The 21,885-nt window shown below is 47.7% G+C and overlaps 1 protein-coding gene across 6 annotated transcripts in view; it reads right to left on the bottom strand.

Annotated features, from left to right (window-relative positions):
• The window catches only part of LOC119446224 (small conductance calcium-activated potassium channel protein 2-like), a 462,613-nt gene that overhangs the window by 58,164 nt on the left and 382,564 nt on the right, over positions 1–21,885 (bottom strand). For all 6 annotated transcript variants that reach the window (XM_049664012.1, XM_049664009.1, XM_037710591.2 and 3 more), the window contains one exon: positions 21,134–21,555. In XM_049664012.1, coding sequence (XP_049519969.1) covers positions 21,134–21,555 — 422 coding nt within the window. The remainder of the gene's footprint in view (positions 1–21,133; positions 21,556–21,885) is intronic.

Here is a 21,885-nt window from a genome sequence, read left to right as displayed (position 1 = left end):
ATATGCGGGCAGTTTTTTTTTTGTTACGGAAACGCTGTTAGCCGACAGAACACAATGAAGCAACGTTCAGCTGGAAGCTTTTGATTATACATTTTCAACAGAAGTTTTTCGCATTTTAAACTTTCTTTTTTCTGCTGAGGGCAACCCTTTTGCATAGGCTTTCGGAAATTGCATGTGCAATTGCAACGGCGTCGTCGTTTCGCATGTGAAACATGTACAAGGTTAATTTGGGACTCTCGGTCACATACCTTGGTCACATATAATCATTTCGGTAAAGCACTGCCGGTAAAGCTGTTGCTTATGTTGAACACCGCACTGGAACGCCTATGTCCGGCAGTGGAGCCAAAAAAAAGAAAGGAAAAGAAAAACGAACTACATCAAGCCGGTTTCGTTCACACAGCGAGAGCGAGCGAGCGAGCGAGCGAGCGAGAGAGAGAGAGAGAGAGAGCGAGAGAGAGAGAGAGAGAGAGAGAGAGAGAGAGAAGACATTACTGCGAGCTGCATGCTCACAGCGGGTGGTAAGTGCAATGCGGAGATCAGCATGCTATCAGCCCTCCGAACGCCCAAGCCGCAAAGGCCAACCAACTGGTTAACTAGAAGTTTATAACGGTGATTACACGAACAACATGGCACATTTGTATAGTGAAAAGAAAGAAAGAAAGGAAAAAAAAAACAAGACGTGAAGGCTGCCTTGACATTTCTGGTCCTGTGCGCAGTCTGCGTGATGGATCATTACTTGCCGATGCAGTTTTCTACCTCACTCCTTAACGCCAGGAAGTCCCTCGAACACACCTCACGACACCTTGCTTCGCCCGTTCCTGATTCATAATGTAACGTGGTTTTTGGCCCGGCATCTCCGCGGCTGCATAGCGATTGGTGCGAAGCGAAACGAGGCAGTGAATACTACACAGAACTCGAGAAGTTGCAAACGTTACTGCGGCAACGCGAGGAAATACAGCGAGGGACACCGATACAGAGAAGACGAAGAAAGAAAGAGAAAGAATAAAGTTAGGCGAAGTTTTGCAAACGCCTCTCGTTCATCGTGATAATGAAATGAGCTTACACTACCGCAGGCATCGGCGCGCATGAGATAACATAGAAGGGCTCCCTTTGTATGCATCCTGTATCGATTACACCCGCTCATGCATGATTCAACCTCGTTCCGCTCAGGGTGAGGCTGAAGGTTGCATACATATAAGGTTGTAGCTATTATGAGCCGCTTCGCGAACAAGCCACGTGAAGGGACGGCAGAAGCGGAACGGCAAGATATGGTGTTGAATTCAATAAAGGGATTAGTATATACTTCCATTTTTCAGAACGCATAGTGAGCAGCATTTTTGTTGTTGTGGATTTGTGTCGACGGGCGACGGATAATTTCGTCTCAGGCGTCCGAACAAAGGCTCTTCATGATAAGCTACCTTCACGCTGCTTGCATTACCGTAATAAGGAAGAGGCTACGGAGTACGGGAAGTGGTGTGCTAGCCCTATTTGCCACACGCCCGTAGCGCAATTTGTGCTACGCGGTGTTTTGAACTATGCTAACTGAAATCATATGCTTTCGAACAGTTTACTGTTGTGAATTAATAGCTTATATGAGCCGCAGTGTTGTTCGCACACAGAAAGATCAAATCTTTATTTCTTGTGGTGTAATACTATCTATGTTGCGAACAATAAGTCAAATGCTTTGATAGACCACCTGACAATGTACGTATCCTTCACCGTCACCTACTTCATCCTGACAAAATATGACGCGTGCTCTTGTCTTCTCAACAAAACGTTTGCTGTTGCGCTCTTTGAGGTGTTATCGCTTTTGCTCTTTTCAAAGTAGCGATAAAGCGTACAGTGAACACCACGAGGGAGCAATGGGAGGCACTGCTGTCCAGCTCGGCCCTCGACGACCAGCTCAAGCTGATCCAGATAGCAGAGACGATGGCAAGAGCCAGCGGAACCCTGGACTAGGGGCCCTTCGGGGCCCTAGTCCTAGGGGCCCAGCATGACTAGGGGCCCAGCATCATTAGTGATGCCCCTTCGGGGCAGCACAAAACTCTGATTATAGATTCCCGTCTCCAGAAATTCTTCCAGGATATGTGTCGTCGTTTCAGTTAAGAACATTCCTAACTGCTAGAGGGACGCCAGTACAGGGTAGCCAACTGGATATATTCTCTGGTTTACTACAGGTTTTGTCGTCGTTTCAGTTAAGAACATTCCTAACTGCTAGAGGGACGCCAGTACAGGGTAGCCAACTGGATATATTCTCTGGTTTACCTACAGGTTATTCGTTTTCTTTTATCGTCCTCTCTCCTTTCCCAGGACACCTAGAAAAGAACAATAAAGCGCTTGAAGAAGCTTCGTTAGATTTAACGTTCTCTGTAACTGTGGAATCACAGCTGCTATTGTTCTTTGTCGAATGTATACGAAATTAACCTTTTCACGCCAGACTGGAAACAAAGCTCGCTTTAGTGCTGACCTACTATGTTAGCCATGTCGAGATTTTCATGGCCGTAGACTACGATGCAGGCGACGTTGACATTTGAGCTGATTCCATATTTGTGCATCCTTTGATAACCTCTAGAACTTTAGTAACTAAGCCCGCTGTTTGCTCGCCAACGCACAAGGTCACAATGGAATGAGTCGCACTTCAGACATACTCGCTTATACACTCTAGACCCAACACTGAGACTTCGAGTACCATCAAGGCTTCGCCGAGAAGACGCAACCCTTTTGTGCCGATTATGGTTAGGCGTTGCGTTTACCAACGCCTATGCGTTCCGCATAGGAATGGCCGACAGCGCACCCTGTGACCACTGCGGCAACGGAGAATCGATTCAACATATTTTGCGCGACTGCCTGCAGTACAGTGTGCAGAGACAATCTCTCAACAACGCGTTCAACTAATTGGACGAGCGGCCTCTGTCGGAAGAAAGAATTCTCCACCACAGACTGGACTTGACGCCACAGGAGAAGGCCGTGCAGGCGCTTCTGCGCTTATTGCGAGTCACCGGCCTATCTGAACGACTGTGATTAGAACGCTCTTCCGGTGTGTGCGTCTTTCTCTCCCTTTGTTTTTTTTCTTTTTTTTACAGCGTAAGCTGAAAGCCCGACCCTCATGGAGCGAATTTCCGGCATCCAAGCGGCGAACTTCGTCCGACGGCGGCCGCTCGTCGGCCGGCGTCAAAAATCAGGACGCACGCCACCGACTTGGAGGGGATAGATATTTTCGCCCGCCGCCGGAAGCGTTCAGCGCGCGGCGACAAGCCCGATCCAATCAGGAGGCAGCACTTCCGGCCGTTGCATCATGGGATTGAGTTTACGTAAAACATGGCGGCGGTCCCGGTCGCCCGCTTCGAACTGAATTTGGCGTTGTTTTTGTAGACTTCACTTCGTTCATAGCAAATGACTGCGCAAACGGCTTTCGCTTAGTCTCATGCTGCTTCGACGAGAGAGTGTTATGGCTAATCTTGAGGAATTTTCGAGATCGCTTCTCGTTTCGAACGCGCCTAAGCCTAACAAGAGAAATTTTCTTTGAGATGCGAGCACCCCCTTTCGGTAAAGTTGGGAGATAGGCGCGACGACGGCATATGGCCTCTGAGATGGGAAGTTTTGGAAGCTATGGCAGACAGCTTGTACTGCTTGTCTGTTTCACTGCAGATCGGCGGACATGGGAAGTAAAAATACAACGCGCTCCTGGCTTCCATTGCGCTGCCTCTCGCACTTTCCGGACGCACACACACACACATAGAATTACTTAGGTGCCCTATGTATGCGAAATTCAAAGCGTAATGGAATAGCGTCCCGCACGTAAACTACGCTATCACGCTATACTAAACCTCTCTTTCTGCAAAGTTCGTTTGCGGAGCGGTAACGCTATTTCCCTTAACCCCGCTATTACGATTACGTTAAACTAAAACTGTCTAATGACACTACCCACTGTATCCGCATGAGCACAATGTTGGCAGAGCCAAGCTGTTTTCTGCGCTTCCTGGCGGTTGCGAATAGCCAAGCGTAAAATGTAGAAGAAATAACTCAAGAAAAACTATAATACACTAAGTTATGACGTTATTAAGTGTCGCAACATGCTAAACCTTACTGTGGGTTACATTAAAAAAAACCCAGTAATCTCCTGCTTCACGGCTGGCCATATTGCTAGCGGCTCGGCGCCGTTCACCGCTGGATTGTCGCATGACGGGCGGTGAGGCGAAAACACGGCGGCGCGTCTCGCTACATGTTTTGACGCGCGAACATCATCGGGGAAGTTCGCTCCATGAGGGTTGGGCTTTATGGGTTCATTCAAATTGCCGTTTCGGTTCGCGATGGTGTCCGCCGCCGCTGCCGCCACCTTCGCCTCCGTTGGGGACCATAACCGCTATCGACGGAAATGCGGAAAAAGTACCCGGTTCCCGCAGGAATCGAGCCCGCGCCCGCTGCGTGGGAGCCAGGTACTCTACCAGTGAGCCACGCAAGCGCTTGCTATCGGGCAGCGGAAAAATGCCCTATAAACGCAGGCGCAGACGATCCGAACCTCTGCCAGTATGGTGGCGCCATCTAGTTAAGGTGCCTACAAACGCCGCGTGCGCAGGCGCAGATGACGAGGTGCGATTCAGACGGGGTGCGCAATGAACGCGATTCCGATGTGAGATGTGCGCCACGTATTCTGGATACCTCTTCGGTACTCGTTATGGCGTCTCCTCGCAAGGTACGAACGCTTATGAAGAATATAATCGTAAAGCTACGTGTGCGGCTACAACCAGGCATCATCGGGCTCAGCAGACTGTTGTGGAAAGAGTACTACAAGCCGCAGCTCGCCGTCGACGCCAGGCGGACAGTTCAGATCGTTCTCGTCAAAATGAGGCGAACAGACTTTGCCGCGAAGACGCTGTTGCTGCTCGTGGTGCCGAAATTGGAGCTACTCTTGAGCCGCTCCACCAGCTTACGCTGTGACTGTGCTGCGTGTTCCGCGCAGCCCTGTGACTTTTTTATGTGTGTTTTCTCTTCTTTCTCACTCTCTCCCTGTCCCTTTTCTAAGCCTATTTCCCTACCCCAGTGCAGGGTAGCAAACCGGATTCTAACATCTGGTTAACCTTCCTGCCTTCCTCTCCATCTCGCTCTCTCTCTCTCTCTTGTTTCCACTAGTTAGTTTCCTTTGTGACCCGCCCAGCTAAAGCCAAAACAAATAGTTTTGCGTGTAAACGCAAAACTTTGATTTGTTTTCGACCTGCAAATTAATTTTGTATGGAAGAAGCAGCTAGTCGAATGGAAAGGCAAGAAAATTCAGTAATTTTTACTCGGGAACATAGTGGGCAATTGCTGAAACAAGGCGTTGAGACTGTTTTCCGTCCCCCCCTCCCGTCCCCTCATTTTTTTTTCGTGGTATATGCCTCCCGAACGATCTTCATGTTCGCGCTTCTTTTTTTGAGCGTGGTACACTATGCTAGGCTGCAAGCGGCCAATATTCAAGGATTCTAATACTAGTGCGCGCAGCGAAATGACGAAGCACGCTGTGGTGGCGATCGAGTGTTCGCGCAGACCTCGCGAAGTCGGCGGGAAATCGATAAATTCTAGTTTGGAAGAGCAAGAAATAGGAGCAAGTGGCGATTCTAGGAGCGCTGGATCATATAGTAAAGTCCCCAATGCGTTTTTACAACGTCCTGCCAGTAATGAGGACAGAATATTCGGAAGAGGGTGCCGCATATGACGTGTGGCGCTGCTCCGAAACCATTAGCTCGCTGTAGTTCTAGCGACTTCAAAATAGTGCATGAGTAATTGCTTGGCAAATTGAAGACGTTGCCATCAATTCGCGAGACGACCCTTCGACTCGATCGATCAGCACAGACATTCGAAGTCAACGGAGCGTATGGTAACAAATGAGGCGTCTGCTGTAGGTATTCTTCGTGTGTTTCGAAAGCTCTGTGCGACAAGAAGGCACTGGTTAAGCAAAGGGGACAGGTTTAGAAGGCCGTGATAAAGATAACAATGATGGTGGGGAACTGAACACCGCCTGTTGCGAAGGATATGACAGCTAGGAAGATTTCCACGTGCGCACGCACACGCACGCACGCAAGCACGCACGCACGCACGCACGCACGCACGCACGCACGCACACACGCACACACGCACGCACGCACGCACGCACACACAGATATATATATATATATATATATATATATATATAGAGAGAGAGAGAGAGAGAGAGAGAGAAAGAGAAAGAGAGGAAGTTCGGAACAATTACACCTAAAGGACGGAGACTGCGCCGAAGATTTAGGAAAGCGACGACTATTGACTCTCGAGGTACGACAGGAAATGCGTTGGGCTTAGGAGACAGGACAAGAAAGTACCGAATAATATTTCAACACCAAAAAGGTGAGGAAGGATGTGGGCGCTGGTGAGACGTAGTAAAAACAACAAGAGCTAGTAATAATGGCGAGAACAAATAGCGTCTCCAAATAAAAGTGGCATATGGCTTACAGAAGAAGGTACTTATACTTTGCAGGTATACCGAAGGCTACATGAATGAAACAACCGTTACAGTGTTATCCTCCGAGTGACATCGGGTAAGCTTTGTTATTACCCCTTACACCACTGAAACTTAACCACTTTTTTATTCTTGTGAGTAACAGAAGTTGCCGACTCCTAGTAACGGGCCAGGCTACTGTTTGTCTTTTGAAGAAATACACAATGCGCTCTAGATAATGCATGAATTATATCCTTTAAGGCATGACCTCCTCTTCATACCTGCTCCGCGGTAGTCAGCACATCTTTCGCTCATTTTCTAGTTATAGTTAGACAAACATTAGTAGTAACACACGCTATCCGAATCTTGTGTAAAGCAACATTCCTGATAAGCCGATCAAGTTCATGCGGTAGCCTGGCATACGTTCAGAAGGGACCTAAATGCACGCCTGCACCAAAGCCCTGTCGACAGGCAAAGTCTGTGTAGCGACAGGGATATAGTTTTCTTCCATGTTCATGCATCCACATGGGGCTTCCTAGGCTCTTGTCACCTGCTAGAGCTCCAAGCTTCTGTAAGCCAGTCGTGGATATGTCAGACTTTGTTGCAGCCTCACGTCACGGCAGCGGTACTAACTGTAACTTATTTTGTAGCTTTGCTATGAAACGCGCAAAAGTTTCCGAGCACAACCGTTCCACAACCGAGCATGCTATTTGCAGTGACCATGCTATAGATCGCATTCGTGACTGGCCGGCTTCAAAGCAGACAGTCCTGGAGCGCCGGTATCCACAGCACCATCATCATTATTATTCAGAATGAAAACATATATACAATGTAGAGAGGGAACTAAAGGAGGTAGCAGGTTGGCAACTGCCCCCTGAAAGGAGCACGACACCTGCCTACTCTTCAGGTAGGAGAGAATAAAAACAGAAGTTGAAGATCGTGAGAAAGGAAGCAAAAAAGGTAGTCGCTCTAGAAGGCAGTCAAGGCGCCACTGAGATTCCTCCGATCGTGTGACCTGTGCAAGCGACTCTGACACCCCATCGCGATTTATTTCCGGTGGTTCCTTTTTCAACCCATTTTGTTTTTCAACTTCCTTTCTATTTTTTTACACCGCGCCTAATGTAGGGTAGAAAACCGGATGTATTCTTGCGGTTGATCTCACTGCATTTCAGATTTCATCTGTGAAGCTTTTTTACGTGAACGACCGAACATTCTCGGAACAGACGTCACAAGTCACGTGAATTCGACGGACGCGGAGCAGGGCGCGTCGGTTGGTGCTTTCGCCTTTGACAAAGCGCGTCGCCTCATGGTCGTATAGTGGTTAGCACCTTTTAAGAATAGCGCACTCCGTAAGCTTCTCGCTATGATTGCTGTTTGCCTAACTTCGACGTGTAAAGTTAGACGATGCGATTAAGGCAGTGGAAGAACGCTCGAAAATAGGTAGAGTGCCCCGGAAAAGCAGGCTCTCGGTTCAACTCGTGGCCCTATATCCTTAGATATAGAACCATCATGAATATAAGGATATAAGGACACAATGGTTTTAGCGTGTATTGCTTTTTATACAGCTAATACAATAATGTCGGCGCGGTTCTTATCTCTGCAGCGACTTATAAACAATATTCTGACTATTTCTTGTCTGCAATCCGCCACGAGACCCCCACGACATCTCCACACTAACCACACAAAACACGCCAAGGACGACCAGGCCATTTCGTCACGGACGGGTACACCCACAGGACATTCTTGCCTCCCTTTACGGAGTCCCTTTAACTTACTTCAACTTTACATTGACTATACTATCGGTACAACTCATACGACCTTCGCGTGTCCCGTGGGAAATTCAGGACGGCTCCTCTGCGCACGCTGAGTGCGCATCTAGAACTGTGTTGCGCAGTGTTGCACAAAGAAAACGAAAAAAAGAAAAAGAAAATAGAGGCAACGAAAAAGGCGGGGTTGAGATGGAGACGGACGAAACTTCTCACTTAAATTCTTCGGTCGAAACGAGCGCATTTCGAATGAAAGATTAAAAGCAACTCCCGCAGCAGGATACCCGCGTATATAGCAGGAAGCGTTAACGCCTCCGTACACGAAGTCCGTAATGCGCGCCGCCGCCGATAAAAATGCACGCAAATTCGCCTATCCACCACGCGCGCGTGCGTGCGGCTTCCCCACTTTGCATCGCATTTCCTCGGCACACTTTGTGCTCGCCGCTCTCTCACACGGGCTTATGCAGAGGCCCGGAGAGGACGCATAACTCATTCGGTTGAGAGCCGCAAACGCATATCTTGCTCAGTAAGAGAGGAGTAAGGAGTTGAAAAGAAGGGAAGGAGGAAAGAAACGAAATACCAAGAGTACAGGAGCCTGCCAGTGAATTAAAGCTCAGCGATGCTCGTAAACACCGCGCAAAACTTACCCCGGGGAGCACTTCCGTCTCGCGCAACCTCAATCTAATCGCGATTCACCATGCACCGGAGTAATTTACGGCCATCAAACAACAACATTTTGAAAAAAAGGACCGTTCTTCTGCTTTTTTCATTTAAGCTACACTCCACTACGTAACGGGGAGAACGATGAAGCTTTCTTTCGCCCGAATGCTCCCACTCTTGCGTCTTTGTATACTTTATATTTGATGTATTTTTTTTTTTTTGCTCGAAGGAGAAACTGATTCTGTCAGCACCCCAATGGATTTTGGAGTGAGCGCTCCGTAAGAGACCAGTCGTGGCCGTTGTTAGCAGCCGGGTTAAGTGTGGTGAGCGTAAACGCGTAAGCTCAAGGACACGGCAAAGATTGCAGCTGCAATGCGCGCTAACGACGGGCATAGAGATTACCTTAAACGCAACCGCACGCTGTCGCTGCGCAGATGCGGGCGTGACCAACAGGATCTGATGTAACGAGCATTAGTTAGGGAGATAATAGCGGCTATATCACTAAACCAGGTTGCTCTCACGGCAGATTGCTCTTGCGCAAGCCCTCAGCGCGTTGCTTAATGTTGTCAGGTAACTTAGCGGCTCTCACTCAGAACGACGCGGTAAGGATCGCCATTATAGCCTGCTTGCCTAAGGAAGACGAACGTCGTATAATGCGCTCTTGCGGCCGCTTTGCATTTTGCTGAGTCTACTGTAATGACAGCGTTGAATTCGCGGTCTGGGTCATGTACGCGTCGGGAGCTATGAAACGTGATTTGTCCTTACAGTAATGCTGCTTAAGAGAGGTACGGTGACGTTTTTATTTTCTCTTGAATGACGCTTTCCTCACAACGATGCTGCGATGTAGGGCAATAGATAGATAGATAGATAGATAGATAGATAGATAGATAGATAGATAGATAGATAGATAGATAGATAGATAGATAGATAGATAGATAGATAGACGAAGGCAGGAAAAAGTGGAAACGGGACAAGATAAAGAAAGGTTAAAAAAACCAGTAAGATGCAGTGACTGTGAACGCACTCCCAATGGAATGTTCACTGACAGTCACAGAGTGTCGTACATGCCAGTCTGCCACATAAAGTGCATTGTAGCTTTTGTGGCTTTTCACATACATCAGTGCTCCGGTCAACGTCCCACGTCCCAGCGCCTTTTCTTCAGAGAGCGGTCTGTCATCTAAGTGTCTGAGACTGGCTCGCGAAGTACATCGTTGAGAGCCGAATGTAGGGTATGCAGTGATACGCAAGGATGCCCATTGTGTCGTTCACATCTGCAAGAGCAGCGTACGTCGCATTAACGAATGCCTGTTCGTTTCTCATCCAAACGGACAGCACTGCGATGCATAAGATTTGCGTGGTTGTATACAGTGCACGTGCTTTGTGCGTTTGCCTTATCTCACGACGAACACACGTGACAGACGGAGTAGCGGCAATTGCGCTAGACTGCGCAGTGATCGCCACCGCCCATTGGTCTGCAGGGAGAGGTGGTTCGGACAACTGATGTGGATGCATAATCGAACGATAGGAGGCCGTAGTGCTTTCGCATTATACAGGCACTCAAGTGTAGCGCCAGGACTTGTGAGCTTTATTTTTAAAGCTGAAAGTTTTAATATGGCGCCATTTAGTGGTTTGCACATTTAATACTACCACGTTCACATACACTGTGGACGTACGGCTTGCCGTTTAACGACGCGCACAACTCCTCAGTTAGCAACCCTGCACCAAGAAAGTTGGAATATTGGCGTAAAGATGATTAGATGTAGATTTATATGTATACATTGTATAAGAAACGCTTGCTTGATTCATTGATTGCTTGCTTGATTTACTGATTGGTTGATTGATTGATTGAAACATGACACCCATCCACAAGACAAAATAAACTGAGTTAGCAGCATGAGAGTACCGGTGGCAGTTGAAATTTCACTACTCTTTTTCATAATACAGAATACAAAACATGCAAGACTGACTAGGCCCGTAGTCGGAGGCTAGTCGGGGATCTAGAATTATAATACAAGAAAGCACGTAATGTGAAAAAAGAACGCAGAACTTTTCTATTATAGATTGCATCCATACAATAAAAAAAATTGAATAAATGACAGTTGGATAAACATCCCGGCAGTAGTTGAAATGGAAGATTTGAGGCCAGTGCTACTAAATGTGCCACAATCATGCTGTATTATGATCATCTTCCGGCATTATTATGTCTTGCTACAACAGAAGGCATTGTGTACAGCAGCGTAATTTTATTTCATAGGATGGCCAATGTCACAGACCGTTCCTCAAGCCAACAAGAGCTGGAATTCCATACGGTAGATCTGTCACCGATCTTACGAATCAGACTTTTTCTTTTTTCAATGAATCAAGAATCGCACACGTTCGCTCGTGCTTGACAAATGCGAAAATAATTAATCTGGTTAAAGCAGCTATATGTAAATCCAACAGTTAAAACAATAATAAATGGAGGTGTCGCTTCCAGTAGGACTTATAATACCACAATACATAAACGACATAATTGAAATAATACAAATTCTTTTCCCGACCGCGTTAACTATAGTTTGGTTATTGCTACTTCGGGTACCGTGCAACCTAACGTGCGCCACGCTGAACTTATGCTATTTAATAGGAAATAAAAAATAAGAACATCCCGTAGAGAAATACAATACCACTTAATCTCAGATGCACTTAATACAGGCGCGGAATAAATTGGTATCCTGTCGCGAGAACGCTTTCATTCCTAACTGATTCACGGACACAAAAGCTTCCCAGGCAAATAGTTTCCTTGTGAACGCCATTGTTCCAGGAGCTTACTAAGCAAGAAAGGACGTCAGCGACACATAGAGAGGAGGCGGCGTGCGACCCGCCGCAAAAATGGGAAGATCTATGGCTTTAAATTGCGCAACAATCAGCGACAGTGAACGAAGCGCCGCACCCGCATAGGAAGTTTCAGAGCGATAAAAAGCAAAGGAAGCGAAGAACGAAACAGTAAAAAAATGAAGACGCGTGACTAATTGTTCCCGTTTCTTCGTCGATTGAGAAAATCGGGAAAGGCAACGCGGGCACACAGCACGACACCTCCGCCGCCATAATGTAGACCTCTATAAAGTTCCGAAAAAAAGGGGGAAAATCTCGTTTCCACTCTTTGTCGTCCATCTTGCGGCAGTGAACCAGCAACAGAAAAAAAAAGGCAAGAGAGAAAGAGAAATAGAGAGTGAAGGAGAAAATAGGCTCAGGAATAGGAAGCGGGGGAAAAAAGGTAGAGAGAACATAAAGGAATCGCGAGGGAGAAAGAGTTTTGACCCGTCGCCCATTACGGGATTTGCGACGCTCGTTCGCTCCTTTCTTCTCAGCAATGGAACTGTCACAAAAATGGGGAACACACTGTTAGAAACAAAGGCGTCGAGAATGAAAAAAAAGGTGATAAGAAAATATGGGAAAAAAAAGAGGAGCCGCACCGGCAAAAGGCGGAACAAAGGGAACACAGATTGGGGCAGGCCCCATTCCCTCATCCTCCCTACTCCGAATCATTTCTTCCTTCTTTGTGGCCTCTTGCTTCCCCATTTCCCAACGCCTTACACACCCTCTCCCGAACTTCCCATTCCCTAGAAGTGGCGAACGCACGTCCAAGCACTCTAGAACTACGGGCGAGCCAACAAGGAAGAGACCAAGGGAGGGGCGAGGGACGACCCTCTCTCTGGCACAGCCCACCCCTCCCCCCACTCCCTTTTCTAAAACATCCTTACTTCTTGCATTTGTTCTGTTTGGTTCCTCTTTGTTTGGTTTGTTCCGCTCGTTCGTCGTCGTCCTGGTTGCTCTCTCTGCGCCTTGGCTCCGTTCTCGCGGTCGCGTAAGAGTGGACGGAAGGATATTTGTCGTTCGTCCTGGGGGAAACCGGGCCAAATGAGAGGGGCGCTACGTGCGTCGGAGTCTCAGAGCGAACGTCTGACCCATCCGCGTTGGCCGCGGTGGCGTCTGGCTCTTCGAACGGAGGGAACACGTAGCCACGGCCCTCCCGCCGATAGTTTGAATCGGGGGCGAGCGTTGTTTGCCGTCTCGTTAGCCCGGATGGAGTGTTTGCGCGGCTGCCGTCCCTATAAATGCTCCGTCGATATAGCGTTGTACTCCACCGTCGGCGCCCTGCCGGAGGTGTATGTATAATAACAAACAAACGCTGACGTACTTAAGTACGTTGTTTCGAGTGGTTTTAATACTTTCGATGCTACTATTGCATGTGAATAATGTATAAGTGACGCCTCCGAGCCACAGATTTCGACCTGAGGTCAGCACGATGATCACGTGGGGACTTGTTTTCCTCTTGACCCAGAGAGAGAGAGAGAGAGATACAGAAGAAAGGGGAAAGGCAGGGAGGTTAACCAGATGGGAAGCTCCGGATCCAGAGAGTTTCGAACAACGAAGTAGCTGTAGCTTCGAAAAAAAAAAAAGAAATAGACAGAGCCCCCCCCCCCCCCCCTTTTTTTTTTGCTTTTACGTGTCGTGCCATACACGCGATTCATGGCCACGGAATGGAAGAATACATACATACATAATACATTATATATTATACATAAGTTACTGAAACTTGTTGGGCTAGGGTCTTTCCTTTCGCCTGTCTTTTCCTTGGTCTGTAGCGTCTTTTCGTTGTATGAAGCATTATACATAAGGCTGCAGAGAGGTGATTTTCTCGTATACTTTCTTAATTATTTCGTCTCGGACGCACGTCCCGAAATGCGGCTAGGAAAGGACTGAAGCTTACGCCATGAGCAATGTATTTTCGTTATTACAGTGCATCTTTAGCTTGCGCCTGCTGGTTGCAAAAGCGATGCTGGTACTAGTACTTCTTGCCAGCATTTTCATGTCGAAATAAATAAATAAATAAATAAATAAATAAATAAATAAATAAATAAATAAATAAATAAATAATAAATAAATAAATAAATAAATAAATAAATAAATAAATACTGGTATTGGCTACTTACTGCCTAAAACTCCCTATTAGGGAGTTTCAGAAATAGGGTACCCAAGCGGCTTCGCGTGCTTTTTGTGCGCCTTTTGCGTTCTTTTGTCATCCTTTTGCGTTTTTTGGCATGCCTGGCCAATTGTTGGGAGTATTCGAAATAGGGGACCCAAGGTTAGGGGCCACTATTGCCAGGCGTACAAAAGAACGCAAAAAGCGTATAAAGTAGAGTTTAGAGAATGTCAAAATTTTCGAATACGAATCAAATACGAATATTAAGTATTGAATACCGAATAAATTATCGAATAGTCAAATGCAGACGCACATAGTTATAGCAGGAATATTCACTTCGGTATAACTAGGTACCACGCTTGTACTGATGAATGACAAAAAAAAAAAAAAAAAAAAAAAAAAAAAAAAAAAAAAAAAAAAAAAGCTGCTGACGACTTTTGTGCCGCCGACACATGTAAAAGGGCCCGTTTCAAGAAAAGAATCACCGGTTTCTTCGTAAAAGGCAAAACTGCTACATGACCGGACTGCAAGAAACACTGAAGTACAGACTACAAGCAAATATCACACGTTTTCGTTTAGGCTTCCGCCGCGAAACCTAAAACACAGCTCGTATTACCTATTTCTTTATGAATTGCTTTAAAAACTTTCGTCTTTGTTGTAATTCTGATGGTGTAACAGTCCCCCAACTTTAGCAGTCGGTTTTTGCGATATATTTGGTTAGTTTCGATATTCGAAAGGACCGAATAGTTTATTTTCGGACACGAATACGAATAGCTAGTGTGAAATATTCGACCGTATTTAAGATTGCTGAGGGGTCCTTTTGGTGGTGGCGCAACTCGAGTGATAAAACAAGACGATAAACATACGGTCGACATAAATATTACGCCTAACACGGCTTCAACTGCAGTCACTTGACAACGTTGCCTTGCATCTGCCGGAAGCACCACGAGGCAAGCGATATGCATAAACTGATACAAAACATTGACGTCTGAGAGAGAGGGGAGGGGGGACAGAAAAAAAAAAGATTAAGGGAGGTTAACTACAAGGGAAATCTGGTTTGCTACCGTACTCTGGGGAACGAGGGAGGGGGAGGTAGAAAGATGAGAAAGTAGAGAAAGAGAGAGAGAGAGAGAGAGGCAGATAGCACAAACACACGATAACAGCCGGTCACTGTCACCGCAGGCTATCACGCGCAGGACAACGAACACCACTTCAGGCTACAGCCGCTTCTGCAGGTCTGTTTTCCTTAAAAACCGTAGCGGTGCCTTCATCACCCTCCACTGCGATGGCTCATGAGGTCAGAATTCCAAAATGGTTTGATCTGATAACGGGCTTTGACCAAAGCGAGCTAGCGTAATTGCGAGCGATCGTCTCTGTACACTGCAGCGAGGACTGCCACGCAGAACGCGTTGAGGGGTCTCCTCGCAGCCACAGTCATCACGCAAGGCATGGTCGGCCATTCCGATGCGAAACGCGAGAGATTTCGTAAAAGCCACTACTGGCTATAGCCAACAAAGCAAGGTGGCCTCGCGTTGGCAGAGTCCAGCTGGAATGCCAAGGCGGAGAGAACAGTCCAAGTGGCGCAGCCACTTGTTTTTAGAAAGCTAGGGTGCGCCACATGGAGGCCGTGATACTTCGCGCGAGCAATCGAACTTTTCTAGCGGAATCTGACAGGTACGTGAACGGTCTGATTTGATAACGGCATCAACTTCTTTTCGTTGCCTTGAAGAGCTGACCAAACAGCGTTATCGGCGTCCTCATTACCCACGACGCCACAGTGACTTAGAAGCCACCGGAAATGTCACGCGGTGCATGCCCTTTCTCGGCAAAGGTAAATGCATAGGTCCTCTAATCTGGAATACCAGTTGTTCGTGGTCCGCGCCGCAAGGCTGATAAAAAGGATTGCAGTGCTGCCTCTAAATCACTGAATATCGACCATCTTCGAGGTTGTTCTTGGTTGTAGAGATGTAATGCAGCCCGAAAATCTGCAAGTACCACAGCCGCCGATGTCATCGGTTGGCTCGTCTTGAAACTGACGGTGCTGGATCTCGCTCAGAAAACCACGGCTCTAGACAAACACTGGAGAGTTAAGCAAGACTTGAGAGTTGCTGGGCCATCGGTATAAATATGTACATGCATGGCGTATACATCGAGCAAAAGGCACATCGATGGTTGTTTAAGAGCAAAAGATAGATCAGATTTGTTCTTTTTTATTTCTGGTACGCTGAGGTGCACAGTATGTCGACCGAAACATCAAGGAGAGGAGGAATTGATGGCTTAGTTTCAGGGTGAAGCCTGATGAAAGGCTGGTTTAATAATTAGAGATCGTATAAAAAAACGATGAATTTCTGAAGGTAGCGTTGCCAGAAGTTTTGGGAAATGGGCTCAGACAAACTGTCTAATGTGCAACTCAGCACCTCCACCGCAATATGCGTTTGGATTGGTCGGTCCTGGGTGATTACAATAGTTGCCGCTGTTGACGCGCATTTTGGAAAACCAAGACGAACTCCAGGAGTCACAGCTTGAATAGCCTGCAGAGCACAAATATTTGTCCTGCAAGCGTTGGTCAGTACAGGCAAGCTGTATCTACCCGTGCTGAAGTTCATTTGTTTCTGCTACAGAAACGGTAGAAATAACAAATGCCTACTAGGCCTGACAAAGGCTCCTGCTCCTATTGGTGCTCAGCCATCAGCTATAGCGTACGCATAATTTTGAACTCATACAATACATCGCCCAGGAACCACAACAGAGACGCGAAAGAAACCTCGGGGCGACGCGGCTACAGGCCCTCGGCTACTTGGCGAAGCAAGGTGCCACCACTGCGAGCTTATCCGGAACAATGGAAACTGTAGTGCACATCGTAGGAGGCGTCGTCCACTCCGGTACACCGCATCGCTCCCGGAGACTCCCCGCACAAAGGGAAAGCGAGCCCGACAAATGACCACGCTGACCTTCGCCACTTTTTAGCAGCCGGATATAAAGTAGGGGGCCACCTAAATAGAGAGAGAGAGAGAGACGGCAGTCGTTTCGCTGATGAGAGCCGTCGCAGGAGACCCGCTTCGCGAGTTCTGCGACGGAACTCCGGCGACAGGCTTGCGCTGCGGCCGCGTTGCTGCGTTGTGTACGAATCGAGCAAAGCAGGCACCACCATGGCTTACGGCGCCAAGCAGCGGCGCAGCAAGATTGCAGAGAGGAAAAGGAGGAAGGGAGGGAAGAGGGTGAGGGGAGGAGGGAGGGCAACATCTTTACAGGTTCAAGCGTATCCGGGCGTGCGTGTCCAGAGGAAATGGACGCGGCCTGCGAACACAGAGGCTTTCTTCTGTCGCCCCAAGTGCGCTCGGGTTAAGGCGGCTCTGTAGCCGCGGATGCTCTTTGTATATGCTCTCAGACTCCTCCGGCGAAACCTCCGATAGGCGACGCGGACGCCCCGAAATGCGCTTTATATGAGGGATACTCTCTATATAGAAGCGAAGCGGGGATGCGGCCACACACACAGCTTCTCTGTCAGGCACTGTTTCTTTCGTATACTTTCTTTCGGGGTGTTTCCGAGGCTCTACGTTATAACGGGCTTCTGTCCGTGTCTGCCTTCCGATGTCCCGGGCACTCTGTTCGACTAAAAAGGTGCAACGTCGTGGAGGCTACAACGGGCGTCAGCTAACTGAGGAGCAGAATGCACAACGCGGTTTGAGTGTAAGAACGGTCCTTCAGTGACCCGTGTCGAATAATAATAATAATAATAATAATAATAATAATAATAATAATAATACTAATACTAATAATAATACTAATAATAATACTAATAATAATAATAATAATAATAATAATAATAATAATAATATACCTTTACTATCTGCTTGTACAAAAGAGAAAATAGAGCGTAAACTTCGATACTAAGTAGGGTGTATTTGGCTTCTATTGAACTTCGGCCCGACCTTCTTATAGGGATAGGGTCACCTTTTGTAAGGAGCTGGTTATCGTACCCCTTCCTGCCTAATCATAACCGGTCAGTTGACCCGAACGGATTACGAAGCTTCGGAAGCCCGCTTATCTGTGTTAATGAATGATCCCTGCACACATTGCACACTTGCTATCGCAAAAAAGAGCATAGACGCAAGTTAAGGACGTTAAGAACGAACACTAGACTTTCAACTGGGAAGCATGCATTTCCAAAAAAAAAAAAAAAAAAAAAACTATAGCCCAGCTTATTGCCCTCATTGCACACAACTCTCACACGCCCTCCTTACGCACGAAGGGTCCCGCGAATCCTGCCCACGGTTGGACTGACGCCAGCGCTTTAGCTAGCTTTCGCAACACTACGAGGTTTTAATGACGCCAGGATAGAGAAATAAACTTACTCGTATATATAAAAAAATATATACATACCCATAGTTCCGGGGCTGCTCGCTTGATCCCCCCCCCCCCCCCCCCAAAAAAAAAAAAAAAAAAAAAACAAGAACAAAAAAAGACGTTTCTTTCACCTCAATTTTGCGCGCCCTTCTCTTGTCGTCGCGCGGTGTACCGTGTCCGCGAAAAGAGCGCCTCAGTACCGCGAACATGTTTCTTGGTGTTCGTCTCCTAATGCCCTTATTTCGGCGTCCCCCCTTTGGTAACTCGCATCGGGTCCAAAATTACAGCCGCTTATTTCTTTGCCAAGCTTCTGCAAGCTGAAAGAGCCGGAAGCACCGGTAGAAGAAGCCCAGGCAGCGCCCTTTACCAACGCTTGCGCTCAATCATGCTGCGAGGAGACCATACTCGCTCACAGGAAATGGATCCGTTGCTATACCGTGCGCGCATAGCAACGGATCAAAAAAAGCAAATGAATACGCTATGGGGTCTGTCGTATATGTAGTGCTTGATGGACTACTTAAGACTGAGCCGTCACGCCGTCGTGCACGTCCATTACACGACTGCATCGGCATTTTTCCTTTTGCCGCTCTTTTGTGAGAACAGCCTCGGAAGAAACATTAGCCCCTGCTATCTAAGAGATGCACTATAGTTTGGCTCGAAGCCCGATGCGATGGTAATACTCTGTTTAAACCACGCCAACGCTGTACTTCGGAAATGGTAATACACTGCGAGCTTAATCTTTTTTTAACCTCCGGACCTACGCGGTACGGAGAGTATCTTAGTGACACAGACGACGATGAATGGAAAACAGGATTTTTCTCCCCTTGATCGTGTTTGGAGAGTAATGTTCATCGAGCGCTGCGCTAAGAATGAAAAAAATTAATTCTCGATGTCTTTCTCTAACTCACTAGAAGCACGCACATAGCAGAAGAGAAGGCAAAACGCAAAAAGACATATAATATATATTAAGCGTGTTTGCAGCCCTGTCCCCGCTATCCTGCTCTTCAGACCTCCCCAACATTTCGTAGGCACATTTGCGCCTTGAAGCGCGCATTTTGGTGTCGCCGAAGGAGAGAACCACCAGTGACAAGCCTTCTTGAACGTTGCAGCGGAGTATAATCGCGGGCGTTATTGATAGAGGTTTAATATGTCAAAGACACACGCGGTAACAGAAACTTCGGCGCGAATTGAAATATTAAGTTTGCAAAGTTATCGCTGTGAACGCTTAGTGGCAGAGACAGTGACAGCAAGGTGTTTCCTTATAGCTTACACGGTCGTGTTGCACTGCTTCTTCTTAGGAGAACAAGCGTCGAGGAAAAGAGCGAGCTTGTCCTCGTCTACAAACTGAAGAATAAAAGTATAAGCATGGAAGTTGACATTAAGCTGCATGAGGCTTCAACGTCACCGCTCTTTTCTTTCGCAGTTATCTTTTAACGCGTCTCGATCTTCCGCGCATCCGCTTATAAATCCTCCCCTTTAAAGCATTTTCCTAACCGCACGCAACAAAGCGTTTACGAAAGTGCGCAGACGCCGTTGTTCGAGTTTTATATAAGCCCTCTTCACGTGATCCAAGTGCGACGTTTGGTCACGTTCGGGAACGCTGAGCTTATGAGGATCTATTTTGTAGGCCTCCAAGCAGCGACCCTTTCCGGGTTAGCTTTCACGTTATGCCCTTAACCTTCAGACCTGTGCTCGTCGCGTAGCATTAGGCGGAAGTTGAGCGGGATGCAACACGAACGGGAAGCTCGAAACACGGTGTGATGAAACTGCATTTTGAGTACGGCACAAATTTTGAACAAACGAGCCACGTGCGTTTGGCCGCGCAAGTGAGGAACGCGTGCGACGTATTCAAACACTTTTTTTTGTTTATCAGTGTGAACAGCGAAACGCGAGCCCAAAAGTTTCGGTAAACTGTGATTTCAAACACGCATTGCGTAATGCTCAGCGTGTTACTGTGTGAGTATTTCGAAAGAGAGTTGCACAACCGTGCTCTATTCTTTCACGCCTTCATAACATCCGACAACCCAGAGTGAGTGAAAAAAAAAAAGAAACGTTCGCAGTAAGTGCGCCCATCCAGGAATTATCCGTTGGCTTGGCAGATTCCGTTGCTGTAGCCAATCGAGGTAGGTGTACGGCAAGTGTAACACCGAAAGTGTCGTCACTGAGGTTAAACGTTGCTGTGCAAAGCACCGCTGGTCGTGCACAAATGTTGAGCGTGCATCAAAAGTTTCGGAGCCATTGAGCGCGCCACCGGAGCTGCCGGCTGCGTACCGGGATCTTTACAGAACATAGCGCGTTCGGAAGCTCAGGAGATTAAAATGAATATAATGAATATGGCATGTCGCTTTCTTGGGCTCCAGACATTCCAAAGTGCTATAGAGATCGTTATTTTATTTTCACTCGCGCTGTGACTTCTAAACTTGTGACAACGGTTGTAAGTACAGGTGTAGTTAGCTGTAAGTGGAGACACCGGTCAGCAAACGCATGAAGAGGCATGCTGCTGACAGTGAAATGTTTACAGGTGCGTGGCTGCTGCAAAAACACATATCCTTTCCAACTTAGTATGGACGACTGAACTTGACTTGCGTAGTGCTGCGCTTAACTGCGCGATTCGGCCTTCAATTGTTGGCCGTGCGCCAACGTTGCGAGGACGATTCAGTGTTTTCCGACAATATACCGTGCTGCAAAGCGTTATGCTGCGGAGAGACGATGCTGCCAGCAACAAAGTCCTAACGTGCAGCCTTCAAAGAATCATGAGCTAGCCTTCTGACAGTCTGATGTACATCCGCAGACTTGGTTGCGAGTGGGTGTTCACGTATTACTCTCGGACGGAGCACCCTAACTGGGCCGCTGTCAGCCGCCAGCCCACGGAAAGCGTAGACGAAGTAGTGCGCCACTGTGTGCACTTCGCGTGAGAGTAATAATAATAAAAAAGAATTCAGGACTGGCCTTTCGCATAGCCTGAGCGTCCAGGAGGCGATGATCCAGAGGGAGACCATGAAGACGAGGAGCACCGTGCCGGGGCAGATGGTCATCAGGGTCTTGAGCACGAAGCGCGTGTTGAAGTTGATGCGGTTGAGCGCACCGATGGAGCGCGACGAGGCGTCCGTGAACAGCTTCGAGTGGAGCAGCATGACGCGGCAGATGAGGTACAGCCGCAGGAACATGGGCAGCGACAGCGTCACGTCCACGGGCACGTCGCGCGAGCGCACGCGGTTCCCGTGGTTGGCCAGCTTGGTGGTCCACGTGAAGCGCTGGTCGCCCGGCACCGGGTGCACGGCGCACACGCACAGCTCGGCCAGGATCTGCGCCACTCGACGCGGGGTCATGGCGATGCGCCAGTCGTCCGCACAGTTGTCGATCATGAACAGCTGCGCGGTCAAGGGAGACACGCGTCACGAGATATTGTAGAGGCACCACTTTGACGAAAACTATATACTTTGAGTAATAAGGAACATGATCATGAGAATGAAAAAGAGAAAGATCATCATCATCTCAAACATCATCTTGTTTGGAGACCCGGCCTATCTCTCCCCACTTGGAAAGGCGTCACCTGTCGGGGCAGTTTACATGATACGTAAAAGACACGATACACCTCGCTAAGACAACGTAACCACTCGGGCATATACGAAGGTATAACCATGAAAGCGGAGAAAAAGATAAAACAGGTTTTCGAGCCTGTGCACGCTGGAGGCTCAGAC

This window comes from Dermacentor silvarum, chromosome 3 (genome assembly GCF_013339745.2).
Source record: "Dermacentor silvarum isolate Dsil-2018 chromosome 3, BIME_Dsil_1.4, whole genome shotgun sequence".
NCBI classification, from domain to species: domain Eukaryota; kingdom Metazoa; phylum Arthropoda; class Arachnida; order Ixodida; family Ixodidae; genus Dermacentor; species Dermacentor silvarum.
This window is presented reverse-complemented; position numbering and strand designations above follow the sequence as displayed.